This window comes from Hemitrygon akajei, chromosome 29 (assembly GCF_048418815.1).
Source record: "Hemitrygon akajei chromosome 29, sHemAka1.3, whole genome shotgun sequence".
Classification (NCBI taxonomy): Eukaryota; Metazoa; Chordata; class Chondrichthyes; order Myliobatiformes; family Dasyatidae; genus Hemitrygon; species Hemitrygon akajei.
In genome coordinates this window covers 3,009,478-3,024,068 of record NC_133152.1, presented here as the reverse complement: position 1 = coordinate 3,024,068, position 14,591 = coordinate 3,009,478, and the positions used below count along the sequence as shown (strand labels likewise).

The 14,591-nt window shown below is 42.8% G+C and overlaps 1 protein-coding gene across 6 annotated transcripts in view; it reads right to left on the bottom strand.

Annotated features, from left to right (window-relative positions):
- The window catches only part of hspg2 (heparan sulfate proteoglycan 2), a 528,874-nt gene that overhangs the window by 404,594 nt on the left and 109,689 nt on the right, over positions 1-14,591 (bottom strand). For all 6 annotated transcript variants that reach the window (XM_073031647.1, XM_073031648.1, XM_073031651.1 and 3 more), the window contains exons 2-3: positions 10,256-10,385; positions 9,180-9,248 (exon numbers count right to left, since the gene is read on the bottom strand). In XM_073031647.1, the coding sequence (XP_072887748.1) occupies positions 9,180-9,248; positions 10,256-10,385 (199 nt within the window). The remainder of the gene's footprint in view (positions 1-9,179; positions 9,249-10,255; positions 10,386-14,591) is intronic.

The following is a 14,591-nucleotide window of genomic DNA, read 5'->3' as shown; positions in this document are numbered from 1 at the left end:
ACCGACCTCCATGCAGAATACGAGCCGTCTACAACCATTTTTTGCCTTCTGCGAGCAAGCCAATTCTGGATCCATAAAGCAAGGTCCCCATGGATCCCAAGCTGCCTTACTTTCTCAATAAGCCTTGCATGGGGTACTTTAGCAAATACCTTGCTAAAATCCATATACACTACATCTACTGCTCTACCTTCATCAACCATATAACAATTACAGCACGGAAATAGGCCATCTCAGCCCTTCTAGCCCATGCCTAACGCTTACTCTCACCTAGTCCCACCTACCTGCACTCAACCCATAACCCTCGATTCCTTTTCTGTCCATATACCTATCCAAATTTACTTTAAATGACAATACCGAAACTGCCTCTACCACTTCTACTGGAAGCTCGTTCCACACAGCTACCACTCTCTGAGTAAAGAAATTCCCCCTCATGTTACCCTTAAACTTTTGCCCCCAACTCCCAACTCATGTCCTCTTGCTTCAATTTCCCCTACTCTCAATGGAAAAAGCCTATCTATGTCAACTCTAGCTATCCCCCTCATAATTTTAAATACCTCTATCAAGTCCCCCCTCAACCTTCTATGCTCCAAAGAATAAAGACCTAACTTGTTCAACCTTTCTCTGTAACTTGGGTGCTGAAACCCAGGTAACATTCTAGTAAATCTCCTCTGTACTCTCTCTATTTTGTTGACATCTTTCCTATAATTCAGTGACCAGAACTGTACACAATACTCCAAATTTGGCCTCACCAATGCCTTGTACAATTTTAACATTACATCCCAACTCCTATACTCAATGCTCTGATTTATAAAGACCAACATACTAAAAGCTTTCTTCACCACCCTATCCACATGAGATTCCACCTTCAGGGAACTATGCACCATTATTCCTAGATCACTCTACTCTACTGCATTCTTCAATGCCCTAACATTTACCATGTATGTCCTATTTTGATTATTCCTACCAAACTGTAGCACCTCACACTATCAGCATTAAACTCCGTCTGCCATCGTTCAGCCCACTCTTCTAACTATCCTAAATCTCTGTGCAAACTTTGAAAATCTACTTCATTATCCACAACGCCACCTACCTTAGTATCATCTGCATACTTACTAATCCAATTTACCACCCCATCATCCAGATCATTAATGTATATGACAAACAACATTGGACCCAGTACAGATCCCTGAGGCACACCACTAGTCACCAGCCTCAAACCTGACAAACAGTTATCCACCACTACTCTCTGGCATCTCCCATACAGCCACTGTTGAATCCATTTTACTACTTCAATATTAATACCTAACGATTGAACCTTCCTAACTAACCTTCCGTGCGGAACCTTATCAAAGGCCTTACTGAAGTCCATATAGACAACATCCACTGCTTTACCCTCATCAACTTTCCTCATAACCTCTTCAAAAAATTCAATAAGATTTGTCAAACATGACCTTCCACGCACAAATCCATGTTGACTGTTCCTAATCAGACCCTGTCTATCCAGATAATTATATATACCATCTCTAAGAATACTTTCCTTTAATTTACCCACCACTGACGTCAAACTTATAGGCTGATAATTGCTCGGTTTACTCTTAGAACCCTTTTTAAACAATGGAACAACATGAGCAATACGCCAATCCTTCGACACCATCCCCATCTCTAATGACATTTGAAATATTTCTGTCAGAGCCCCTGTTATTTCTACACTAACTTCCCTCAAGGTCCTAGGGAATATCCTGTCAGGACCCGGAGATTTATCCACTTTTATATTCTTTAAAAGCGCCAGTACTTCCTCTTCTTTAATCATCATAATTTCCATAACTTCCCTACTTGTTTCCCTTACCTTACACAATTCAATATCCTTCTCCTTAGTGAATACCGAAGAAAAGAAATTGTTCAAAATCTCCCCCATCTCTTTTTGCTCTGCACATAGCTGTCCACTCTGATTCTCTAAGGGACCAATTTTATCCCTCACTATCCTTTTGCTGTTAATATAACTGTAATCAACGTGTTTATTCATATCCTCAAAAGATTCAATAAGGCTCTCAAGGCACAACTTGCCTTTGGTAAAGCCATGCTGACTATTCCTAATCATATCATGAGTTGAGAGTTAAGGGGCAAAAGTTTAGGGGTAACACAAGGGGGAACTTCTTTATTCAGAGAGTGGTAGCTGTGTGGAACGAGCTTCCAGTAGAAGTGGTAGAGACAGGTTCGATTTTGTCATTTTAAAAAAATTGGATAGGTATATGGACAGGAAAGGAATGGAGGGTTATGTGCTGAGTGCAGGTAAGTGGGGCTAGGTGAGAGTAAGCGTTTGGCATGGACTAGAAGGGCCGAGATGGCCTGTTTCCGTGCTGTAATTGTTATATGGTTATATGTCGGCTTCTCCAAATGTTCATAAATCCTGCCTCTCAAGATCTTTTCCATCAACTTACCAACCACTGAAGTAAGACTCACTGGGCTATCTCTACTCCCTTTCTTGAATCTGTCCAACCCTCCAATTCTCTGGAACCTCTCCCATCCCCAGTGATCATTGCCAGAGGCTCAGCAATCCCCTCCATCGCCTCCCACAGTAGCCTAGGGTGCATCTGGCCCAGTCCCGGAGACTTATCCAACTTGATGCTTTCCAAAAGCTCTAGCACATCCTCTTCCTTAATATCTACATGCTCAAGATTTTCAGTCTGCTGTAAGTCAGCACTACAATCACCAAGATCCTTTTCTGTAGTGAATACTGAGCAAAGTATTCATTAAGTACCTCTGCTATCTTCTCTGCTTCCATACACACTTTTCAACTATCACATTTGATTGGTCCTATTCTCTCACGTCTTATCCTCTTGCTCTTCAAATACTCATAGAATGCCTTGGGGTTTTCCTTAATCCTGCTCACCAAGGCTTTCTCATGGCCCCTTCTGGCTCTCCTAATTTCTTTCTTAAGCTCCTTCCTGCTAGCCTTATAATCTTCTAGATCTCTATCATTACCTAGTTTTTTTAAACCTTTTGTAAGCTTTCTTTTCTTCTTGACTAGATTTTCCACAGCTTTTGTACAGCACAGTTCCTTTACCCTGCCATCCTTTCCTTGTCTCATTGGAACACACCTAGGCAGAACCCCACGCCACACCCTTGAACATTTGCCACTTTTCTGCCGTACATTTCCCTGAGAACATATGTTCCCAATTTATGCTTCCACGTTCCTGCCTGATAGCTTCATATTTCCCTTTACTCCAATTAAACTTTTCCCTAACTTGTCTGTTCCTATCCCTCTCCAATGCTATGGTAAAGGAGATAGAATTGTGATCACTATCTCCAAAATGCTCTCCCACTGAGAGATCTGACACCTGACCAGGTTCATTTCCCAATACCAGATCAAGTACAGCCTTATCTACATCTACATATGTAGGCTTATCTACATATTGTGTCAGGGAACCTTCCTGAACGCACCTAACAAATCCCACCCCATCCAAACCCCTCTCTCTCGGGACATGCCAGTCGATATTTGGGAAATTAAAATCTCCCACCACGACCACCCTGTTATTATTACACCTTTCCAGAATCTGTCTGCTCCTCGATGTCCCTGTTACTATTGGGTGGTCTATAAACAACACCCAGTGGAGTTATTGATCCCTTCCTGTTTCTAACTTCCACTCACAGAGACTCCGTAGACAATCCCTCTATGACTGCCTCTTATTCTGCAGCCGTGACACTGTCTCTGATCAGTAGTGCCACCGCTTTTGCCTCCCCCCCATCCTTTCAGAAGCTACAAGTCTGGCACTCTAAGTAACCATTCTTGCCCCTGAGTCATCCAAGTCTCTGTAATGGCCACAACATCATAGCTTCAGGTACTGATCCGAGCTCTAAGCTCATCCACTTTGTTCATGATGCTTCTGGCATTAAAACAGACACATCTCAAACTGTCAATCTGACTGCATCCCTTTTCTATCACCTGCCTATCCTTCCTCTCACACTGTCTACAAGCTTTCTTGATTTGTGAGCCAACCGCCCCTTCCTCCATCTCTTCAAGTTCGGTTCCCATCCCCCGGCAATTCTAGTTTAAACTCTCCCCAATAGCCTTAGCAAACCTCCCTGCCAGAATAGTGGGCCCCCTCGGATTCAAGTGCAACCCGTCCTTTTTTGTACAGGTCGTGCCTGCCCCAAAAGAGGTCCCAATGATCCAGAAATCTGAATCCCTGCCACCTGCTCGAATCCTTCAACCACACATTTACCCTCCGCCTCACTCTATTCCTATACTCACTGTTGTGTGGCACAGGCAGTAATTGCGAGGCTACTACCTTTGTGGTCCTGCTTCTCAGCTTCTTTCCTAACTCCCTGTCGTCTGTGTTCAGAACCTCCTCCCTTTTCATACCTATGTCATTGGTACCAATATGTACCATGACCTCTGGCTGTTCACCTTCCCATTTCAGGATATCATGGACACGATCATAAACATCCCGGACTCTTGGCACCTGGGAGGCAAATTACCCTCCGTGCTTCTTTCCTGCATCCACAGAATCGCCTGTCTGATCCCCTAACTATAGAGTCCCCCATCCCTACTGTCTTCCTCTTTCCTTCCCTGTCCCTTCTGAGCCATAGGGCCAGACTCTGTGCCAGAGGCACGGGCACTGTTGCTTCCCCCAGGTAGGGTGTCCCCCCCCAACAGTACTCAAACAGCAGTTCTTATTGTCAAAGGGGACAGCCATCATATGTGTCAGTACCATTTACTGTGGTGTTAACTGTTCAGGACAACAAAATGGTTTCTCTGTATTGTTATAATGAAATGGCTTCTCTGTAATGTTACTTAATGCTGTAATGGGTTTCTGTCGCCGGAATGCTTGGGTTATAACTGCAGATAAGGGGGGAACTAACCAATGGAGAATTGTTATGCTATCTTGTATGTGTGCGCTGAGTGGGAGTTCGCGATTTTTTCAGGTGAGCGAGGAGGACGGACGTGTGAGGAATAGACAGTGGTTCCAGGGCAGTGGATACTGAACGTCAACGGTTCAAACGGTGGCCGAAGGCTCAGAAGGTCGTTATGGATAGAACCGGAAGCCTGAGCTCCAATGTATTAAAATATTATGTGCACAAACTGATAAACTTACTGATTTGGCGCCTTTAGGTTATCTGTTCCTATTAATCCATCACTAAGGAATAACTATAAAGTTGTAATTATTTACTTGCCTTTGGTGTATTGTCTGATGCTTGTGTTGCGAGTGTGGACTGGGGGAGCATTATACCATATTTACACCGAAGTATTACACTTTTGGCGGGGCAACAGCGGTTCACCCTAGGCGAATGGGGTTAAATTGGGGGCACGGATGCTACATACGTCTTATGATAATAACTTAATCTCACTGGTGTCAATCTGAGTTTCTGTGCTTTTTCCTCTCCCCTTCATAGTCCCTTTCAATAATGCTGTGCTCAGCTTGAGACTATTTTGTACATGTGAAATTATGAAGAGTAAAACAAGGCAAGAGAGTTTTGCAAAGAAATGTGTTGAAACAAAATTCTTGTGGAAGTTTTCACCAATTTCCAACTTGGAGTGTAATAAGGTAATTTAATTACAGATCTTCATTTGCATAAAGGTACTGACCTATGGTGTATTTCACTCCTGGGTGGCCCTGTTGTAATTGCCACAAGAAGGGACCAACATAACTTCAATAAAAATTTAACAAAATCAAGTGTGACAAGTTACACAGGGCAGATCTTCTTTGTCATCCTATCTCCAGAAGGCCAAAAGTTACTTTAGTTGCTGAATTTATTTGTTGTCTTCAAAATATCTCAGGCGACTACCAAAGTAAGGATGTGTGCTGGTGCCTTTACAGAGGTGTATTCAGATAAAAATTGTCGGTGAACCAAAGCAAATATTAGTCTGGGTGTATATTAGTTTGGTATAAAAAGGGAAATTGCGCTTATTGGTGGTGCCTCGAGAATCAGAATGGAAATGAATGGCAAAAGAACAAAAAATGACACATACTTATTTTGCAGGGAATGGCTGAAGCCTGGAGTACACTGTTAGAGGTAACGGTGGAGGGAAATGCAACTGCTGTGGTTCAATAGGGAGCAAAATAAACACTGGAGAGGAAAATATTTGCAGGGCAGAGTGGGCGGGGTGAGTGGATGCTCTGCCAGGTAGGCGTGGTGAACAGATCTGCTGGGTGGGTGTCTAGATTATACCTTTACCTCTTTGGCCTTGAGGTACCCGGAGGACAGTAAACCACAAGTAGAGTAAGATAGTCTGCTTATCACAGTCTGTCATCATTTGATTAAATTGTTCTCTCTCCTTGAGAGGATTGTAAAAAATATTGTATTTCAGAGTTTCTATTTGAACAACTGCTAACATTATGAAATAATCAATAATACTAGCTACAGAAGACTGAAAGTAAAGCCTAGCCATTATAACCTGTGTCTTTAAACAAGACAGCCATGTTTGTGGGTTAAGTTTGCATGTCACTATGCAATCCACCATTTTCAGACTAGCACTGATCAGCTGTTCAAATACATCAGCTGAGTTAGAAATAATACTGTCACATTTTGCCAAGTCGAAACTTTTAGACAACAGTCACAAGCAGTGCAATGTTTATCATGGAGACACTGAGATGCATCATTCCAGCTGTGCAGCCTTAACAACCATTTCAAAACAGTCACTTAGCTTTCGCTGCTTCTGTCAGGGTGAGAGATGCACTTAGAGTCATCAAAGATGCACAGCACAGAAACAGGTTCTTTGGCCCATTTAGTCTGTGCTGAAACCTTTGAAACTGCCTACTCCCTTCAAGCTGCACTGGGACCATAGCCCTCTTACCCCTACCATCCATGTACCTATCCAAACTTCTCTTAAAAGTTGACATCGAGTTCACGTGCACCACCTGTACTGACAGCTCATTCCACACTCTCACAAGCCTCTAGGTGAAGCAGTTTCCCCTCATATTCCCCTTAAGCTTTTCACCTTTCACTCTTAACCCATGATCTGCAGTTGTAATCTCACCTAACTTAAAGTGGAAAAAGCTGCTTGCATTTCTCCTATCTATACCCCTCAATTTTCGGATAGATGGAGCTCGTCAGCAATCCATCTAAGAGAGAGAAAACTCTAATTTCAAACCTCTGCTGCCTTGCGGCCATACCCACTCATGGGAAAGGCTTCGGGAGTAAACCCTGAGGACAAATCCGCAGCTGGAGTCACTAAGTCAGTCTGACGTTGTCTTCAACCTCGTCCTGGCAACTCCTGCGACGACACTGGTGCCAAGCTGTATCTGCCCTTGCCCTTCCCTTGGACAACATCGGTGGTGTGGAGAGGGAAGACTTGCTGCATGGGCAACAGCCAGTCTTCCATACAACCTTGTCCAGGTCTGCTTCCTGGAGAAGACTTTCCAGGCGCAGATCCATGGTCTCGCGAGACTAACGGATGCCATACATACCCCTCAATTGTGCGTAAGTCTATCAAATCTCCCCTTAATCTTCTACATTCCAAGGAATTCGTGCCTAACCTGTTCGACTTTTCCTTATAACTCGGGTCCTCCAGACTCAGCAACATTCTTATTTACCTCTTTCCTGTGGTAGATGACCAAAACAGTACAAAATACTCCAAATTAGCCTACCAAAGTCTCATACAACTTCAACATAACGTTCCATCTCCTGTACTCAGTACTTTGATTTATGAAGGCCTATGTGCCAAAAGCTTTCCTTACGACCCTATCAACCTGTGACACCACTTACAACGAATTATGGACCTGTATTCTCAGATCCCTTTGTTCTACAGCCCTACTGTTCACTGTGTTGGACCTACCCTTGTTGGTCTTATCTGAAGGCTACCTGGGCCCCTTGCACAATATACTGGTGTGTAAATCTGCCAAAGCCCTATTGTGAGCTACTCAGTGGGTTATTTTTATTACACTGTCATTTTCTAATGGTGTTTAAAGCTCCATTTTATGTCACTGGCACTTCCTGGCAATGTACAATTGGTGACACTCCAAGTAAGACGCAATTAAGAAAAATGTCCAGAAGAATGGTATCCCAAACTGTGGATTGAGAAGGAATTTAGAGAATAGAATTAAGTTCAATCAAGGTTTAGCCAGCAAGGTAGAAGTGAGATAAGACAGCAGTCAGGTTGAATGTCCAGATGTTGTGAGCAGAGATGGACAGTTCTTGCTGTTAGCAGAAAGAAAGCAAGTAATAAGAAAGGCTGTTCTCATATGATCCCACTCTTGTTAACTCAGTTCCAGCGCAAGAGAAGGCCTTGGCTCACTGAGTCCATCCAGACTCCAAGGAATCTTTGCAATAAAATAACTAAATTCATTACAAGCTTTCCCACAGCTAGGTGACCAAACAGTATGCTAATCTGTTTTAGTGACATGGATTGGGGAACGAAAGAGCTAATCCACATCAAATCATGCCATGTTGAGACTGACAAGCTTGGGCAATACAACATGGTGCCACAGTGGAGACTTGCACCCAAGTCCTGCAGTGCAACACTGAGCATTTCTAAAGTTAGAACTGAATTGGAAATATAAAGCAATGAGAGGTGGGAAAAGATTGCAGGGTGCCCAACTGAATCAAAAATCTTGGACATCAACTGCTCTCAAGAATCTTCAGCGTCACTCAGCTGCCTGCAATTCACAAGCTGGTCTGGAAATGTAATTCAATCCTTGTCTTCTTACAAGATTTTATCTATGCATTAAATTGCTGAACACCAAATCTGAAGACTTTCTCACAGACATTAAGTAACAAATGTATGTCATACATGTTCATTATATACACACAGAAATGGGTATACACAGAGAATTTAGTACATGGCAGCAATCTCAGCATCATCAAATGACAGAATTCCCAAAACTCAAATGCAATTTATAACTGTCATCTGAAACCTTGGTATGAGTGAAATAAAAAGATGTTCTGCATTTCTACTCTACAAAATAAGATGGATGATGATGGGTGCAGATTTTGATCTTGGGATAGAGCTGGGACTGGGGATCTTGCCAAAACAGATTCTAATCACACTACTTCACAAAGCAGACATCACTGACCCCTTGCCGAGATGGAAGTGTGCATCACAAACCAGCACGAGATGACTCATTAGAAAGTCACTCTTAGTTCACTATAAACAGGACTAGATTTTTCTCCCATCACAAATACAATGTGCAGAACATAACTTAGGGCTTCAAGACACAATTCAATAGATTTTTTTTTACCTGTTTTTTGTACTGTGCTGAAATTAAACACATCTGGTGTGCTGCCCTCTTCAAACTCAGCACTGCCTTCTGTGGAAAATAAGAGGAAAACAATAAGATTAATTCCAGCTTTTGAAGGCCTCCGTCCTAAATCCTGGATGGACAATGGCTCACAGAAAAAAATATCTGGGTTTTTGCACCGATAGTCATGTAATTGTCATGATTCAAATGTATTTCTGATTTGCACAAAAGCCACCCACACAGTTGTACTGTACACTGCATGGAATGTAACTCATTTTACACACTGCAAAAACAGTGATTTTCATGAGTGGCTGTGACTAGATTCAAGGTACCGGTTTATTATTGTCACAAGTGGAGGGGGAGGGGTGGAATGACCAGGATGGGTGGGGGCTTTGGCTGCTTTACTGAGGCAGTGAGAGTCTGGTTGCCATGATGTCCCAAGCCGTGTCCACAACTCTCTGTAGTTTCTTGTGACTGTGCATAGCCCAACGCAGAAGGGCAGCCTTTAACACACTTGCCTCAACATCGCTGCCCTGATCCCAAGTGTGCCGGTCACACCCAGCACAGGCAGCTACACTTTCTTCAAGTAATCAGCTGTGTTAGGGATAGCTAACATTCATCCTGAACTAAAATTACTCCAAATGATGCCTCCACCACAGACTTATTCCAACACGCTCCTCACTGCAAGTCTCTACAGCCACACTGCCTCAGATAGGGTAAATGCAAGCAGACTACAACCAGAGGTCATGGGTTAAGGGTGGAAGGTGAACATGAGGGTGGTGAGAGTTGGAACGAGTTGTCAGCCCAAGTGATGGATGTGATTTTGATTTCAAAGTTCAAGAGCAGTTTGGATAAGTACATGGATGGTAAAGGTATGGAGGGCAGGTTGATGGGAGTAGACAGTTAAATGGCTCAGCATGGGGTAGATTAGTCAAAGGGCCTGTTACTGTGACTATAAACTGTGGAAGAGCTAATGGCTTCAATACAGGCAAACAGGGAACAGGAAAGACTCCAAGCATAGTCTAGTATACTGATGCTAAAGGTTGTTTCAATCCATCTTTGCACTCGCCACCTACCAGCGGACATGGTAAGGTCCTCATCATCTGATAACATTGGGTCCCACCTCTGGTCATTATGGTGACTCTGGTGTGACTCCAAATCCAATGGGATAGGGACTTCATCCAAAACCTTCGATGCATTTACAACCTGCAGGAAAACGGAGAAAAATGCCATTTATATTCAGACATCACCATAGTTAATCTTCTATTGCCCACACAGAAATAAATTGAGTAACAGACGTAACAGGGGGTCTCTCCAACAGGATGTCGTGTTCAAAGGCTCTAAGTGTTCACCAAAATATGTCAGGCATTTTACTTTCTGGTTACGTACACGATGCTGGAAGAACTCAGCAGGTCAGGCAGCATCCGTGAGAAAAGAGTAGCCAACTTTTCGGGCTGAGACCCTTCATCAGGAATGGGGGGGAAGAGAGGGCCGAAGCCCAGTAATAGAGATGGGGAGGGGGAAGGGCTAGAGGCGCCAGGTGGAGAACCAATCAAAGGAAGGATAAAGGGGGGAGGGGATAAGCATGAAAGTATTGTAGAGATAAAGGAGCAGAAAGTTGAAAGGGGAAAGAGGCAGAGAGGGACCTAGGATAGGGGAAGGGGGAGGGGGAGGGAATTACCGGAAATTGGAGAATTCAATGTTCATACCACCAGGTTGTTTCTGGTTGTTTGTTGACTCACTGAATACACCTCACAAATCACAGCTAATTTTACAACTGAATAACCTGGTTTGAATGGCTGGACTATAGCATCCCAGTCATACTTAGGACAGAACAAATCAGAGCAGACACAAAACTACCAGGTGACTTTAAGTTATCTGTGGACAGCAATCAATAAACAGAGTCATGGAGGGTTGGGAAAGAAAGAGAAACTTTTCCTTCACACAGTTGAGGAGAGTTGCAAAGTTCTCTCTGAAAACCTGGGAACTGATTCCATGTAATATTTTAAACATGACGTGGGTGGATCATTGAGATGAGGAGCTTGCGGGATTGCAGACAAGGCCGAAGGAAAAATGCCAGCGTCTAGATCAGTGTCTAAAATGTCATTTTTAAATTTATGCTTGTTTATATGTTTGCATAAATACCTGTTTGCAAATCTTCAAAGGATTTCATTTCAAAGTCATTTGCAGTATAGCTAGTTCTGTTTTTTTTGCTTTTATGGGCAAGCCTACATCATGCCAGCATAAATCAAACTGTTTCATGGACTGCTCTTATCAAAAGAATTTTCTTATTTGTTCATTTTGAGCTAGTTTGAAATATAAAGACAATTACAAGGCAAAGTTCTTTGAATTTCTCCAACTGTTTCTTTGTTCTTTCTTGGTGCTCTCTCTCTTTCTCTCCCCCCTCCTCTTTACGGTAGAATGTGTTGCTTACTGTTATTTCTTATAAAGATCTAATAAAATGGATGCAATCTCAGGATTAATAACTCATTCTCGACTTCCAAAGAGGTGGTTCTTGACAACATCATCTCCAGATCCAACAGTTCAATGGGCTGAAGGGATCTGGGATTCTATGATTCTCACAGATGGTTAGATGCCAGCAACTTCGTCACTGACTTTATTTGTGGCAATCTGGTTCCCTGCACCAGTCCCTGTTTCCCACCCCAGCTCTCCCCCCCCCCCCCCCACATACATGTCAGTAAATATTAATCACAGGAGTGCATTCTGTGAGAAATACCTATCAAACCATCAACCAGAGCACACACTAACATCACCATGGTAACAGAGCTTCAAAGCAAAAGCAGTGATTTCCTCAATGACTCAATCACAGGAGGCCATGAATTCCATACCTCAATTAAGGCTATCTGCTACATTTCAAGCCACATTCTTCTGGAAATCTGCCCAGGGTGGGCCCATCCTAATACGTTAGTTTTAATAGTGTTTAAAAAATGTACTCTTCTTAAAAATCCATCAAGGTGAACTGTTGAAGCTCAGTTAATGAGGTCAGGCTTTAAACTGTCTTGGCTTTCTTTTTGTATTTATTCATAAGATGTGAGGTTGTTGGCAATGTCAGCATTTATTGTCTATCCCTAAATGCCCCCCAAACTGAGGAGACATTTAAAAATTCATGGTGGGTCAGGAGTCACATAGACAGAGTAATATTCTCATATAATTGATTATACACCCAGATTAGAAGCAGGGTGGCTCAGATTGTGCAGAATCAAATCCACCCTCTTTCAACATGAAGCCTCTGGAATTATTCCTCCGATGTTTTCCATTCCAAATAAAGTTTAAAGTTTCAGCATGCCTTTGAAGTATACTGTAAGAGCACTAGGTGCAGCAAGCTGTCAGATCCATCTGCTGACTGCTGTTACCCTCAGAACCACAACAGAGCTAAGCATTGGAGTTCATTTTTAATCAGACTCCTTTCTGGAGATCACAATGGAAGGAATCATTTAATTCTGACAGTTGCAACTTGATGACGTTTCGATTGCAACTCTGAATTCATGAGAGAGCAGGGATTTAGAAGGCAAAGTAATGTGAATGCTGAAAGTCTAAAGCAGGAACAAAATACACTTGAAACATTCAGCAGGTTAGGTAGTATAAATTGATGTGTAAATTAGCCACATTAAGTAAAAACAGAAAATGCTGAAAATATTCAGCAGATTGTGCATCATTATAGCTGAGATGAGGTGATTCTGGTCGTCTTCAGTAAACAGTAAGCACATTTTTGAAGCTCACAGTATCTGCTGGTTAACTTAACAATCATCAGCTCTATAATCACGCTCAAAGACTGCGCCTCAATCTTCTTCTTGGGTAGTTTCCAGGATGAGGACAACTTGCTTTCACTTTAGTTCTGAGGCCAATGTGGGGACTGCATACCCTTCCATCGATGAGACAAAAGGCAAAAAATCGACATTATTGCTAGATTTAGTGCATATGTTCACAACTCAACAGTAGTGATGAGCCAATTCAGGAGGAAGGTCATTGAACCGGAACATCAACTCAGTTTGCCCCTCTACAAATGATGCCTGACCTGCTGAATATCTTTGGCATTTTCTGTATTTATTTCATTACAACTGGCATTGTATGGATAAGAAAGTACCAATCTCATGAGGATCAGAGAACAAAAAAGTCTCATGTTTTGAAGGAGATCTTCAAAGAACCTGTGAGGATCAGTGACCAGCAGCAACAAACAACTTTAGCAATTACAAAGCCACTGATAGTTTCTATCTCTGTGAGATTCAGATAACCAGACAGTCAAACACAGGACAACTGGACATAGTGTCGAAGAGTGCAGCAATACTTGGGAAACTGGACAGAAGGCCAGTTGAAACACAAACAGGATACACCAGCAGCTTTGAAGTACAGGTATCCCCTGTTTTTCGAACGTTCGCTTTACGTCAACTCGCTGTTACAAAAGACCTACATTACTTACCTGTTTTCACTAACAGAAGGTGTTTTCACTGTTACAAAAAAAGGCAGCGCGCGCCGAGCAGCCAAGCTCCTCCCCCGGAAATGCATTGCTTAAACACATGCCGTATGTCGATTTATTTTGTGCATCCGTTAGCAAGATGAGTTCTAAGGTATCGGAAAAACCTAAAAGAGCACGTAAGGGTGTTACACTTAGCGTAAAACTAGACATAATAAAGCGTTTCGATCGTGGTGAACTAAGTAAAGATATAGTGAGTTTGGCTAAGGGTTTGTGGAAGTTGACGAAGATGACGTTTTGGCATCCCATGACCAAGAACTGACAGATGAAGAGCTGATGAAGAGGAAAGGATAACAATCGAAACCGAACGCAGTAGCGAACGGCCCGAAAGTGAAGACGTCCAGGAAATGAACGTGAAGCAATTGCGTGAGATTTTCACTGCGACTGACAATGCTGCAATGATTGCAGAAAAGTATGACTTTAATTTCGAAAGCGTACGTAGGTTGAGGGCAGGTTTGCAGGATGGTTTGAGTGCTTACAAAGAACCGTATGATAGAAAAATGCGCGAGGCTAAGCAGTCAAGCATACTGTCGTTTTTCAAGCCTTCCACATCAGCCACAGCAGATGACGAAACTCGACCTTCGACATTGAGGCAGGCAGACATAGAAGAAGGTGACCTGCCTGCCCTGATGGAAACAGACGACGATGAGATGACACCCCAGTCTCCTCTACCTCCCACAACCCCAATCTCTGACGACTCAGCCTAACACACCATCATCAGAGTCCTCATTGTCTTCCCGATTCCGGTAAGTGAAACTATACTGAGCTTACATTATTTCTACTTTATATAGGCTGTGTATTTTTATGTATTACTCGGTAGCTTCATAGCTTAAAGGTTACTGGAAAGAGTGCTTCTGCCGGGAGCGCTTGCGTGAGATTTTCGCTGCGGTGGACAGTGCTGCAATAATTGTAGAAAAGCA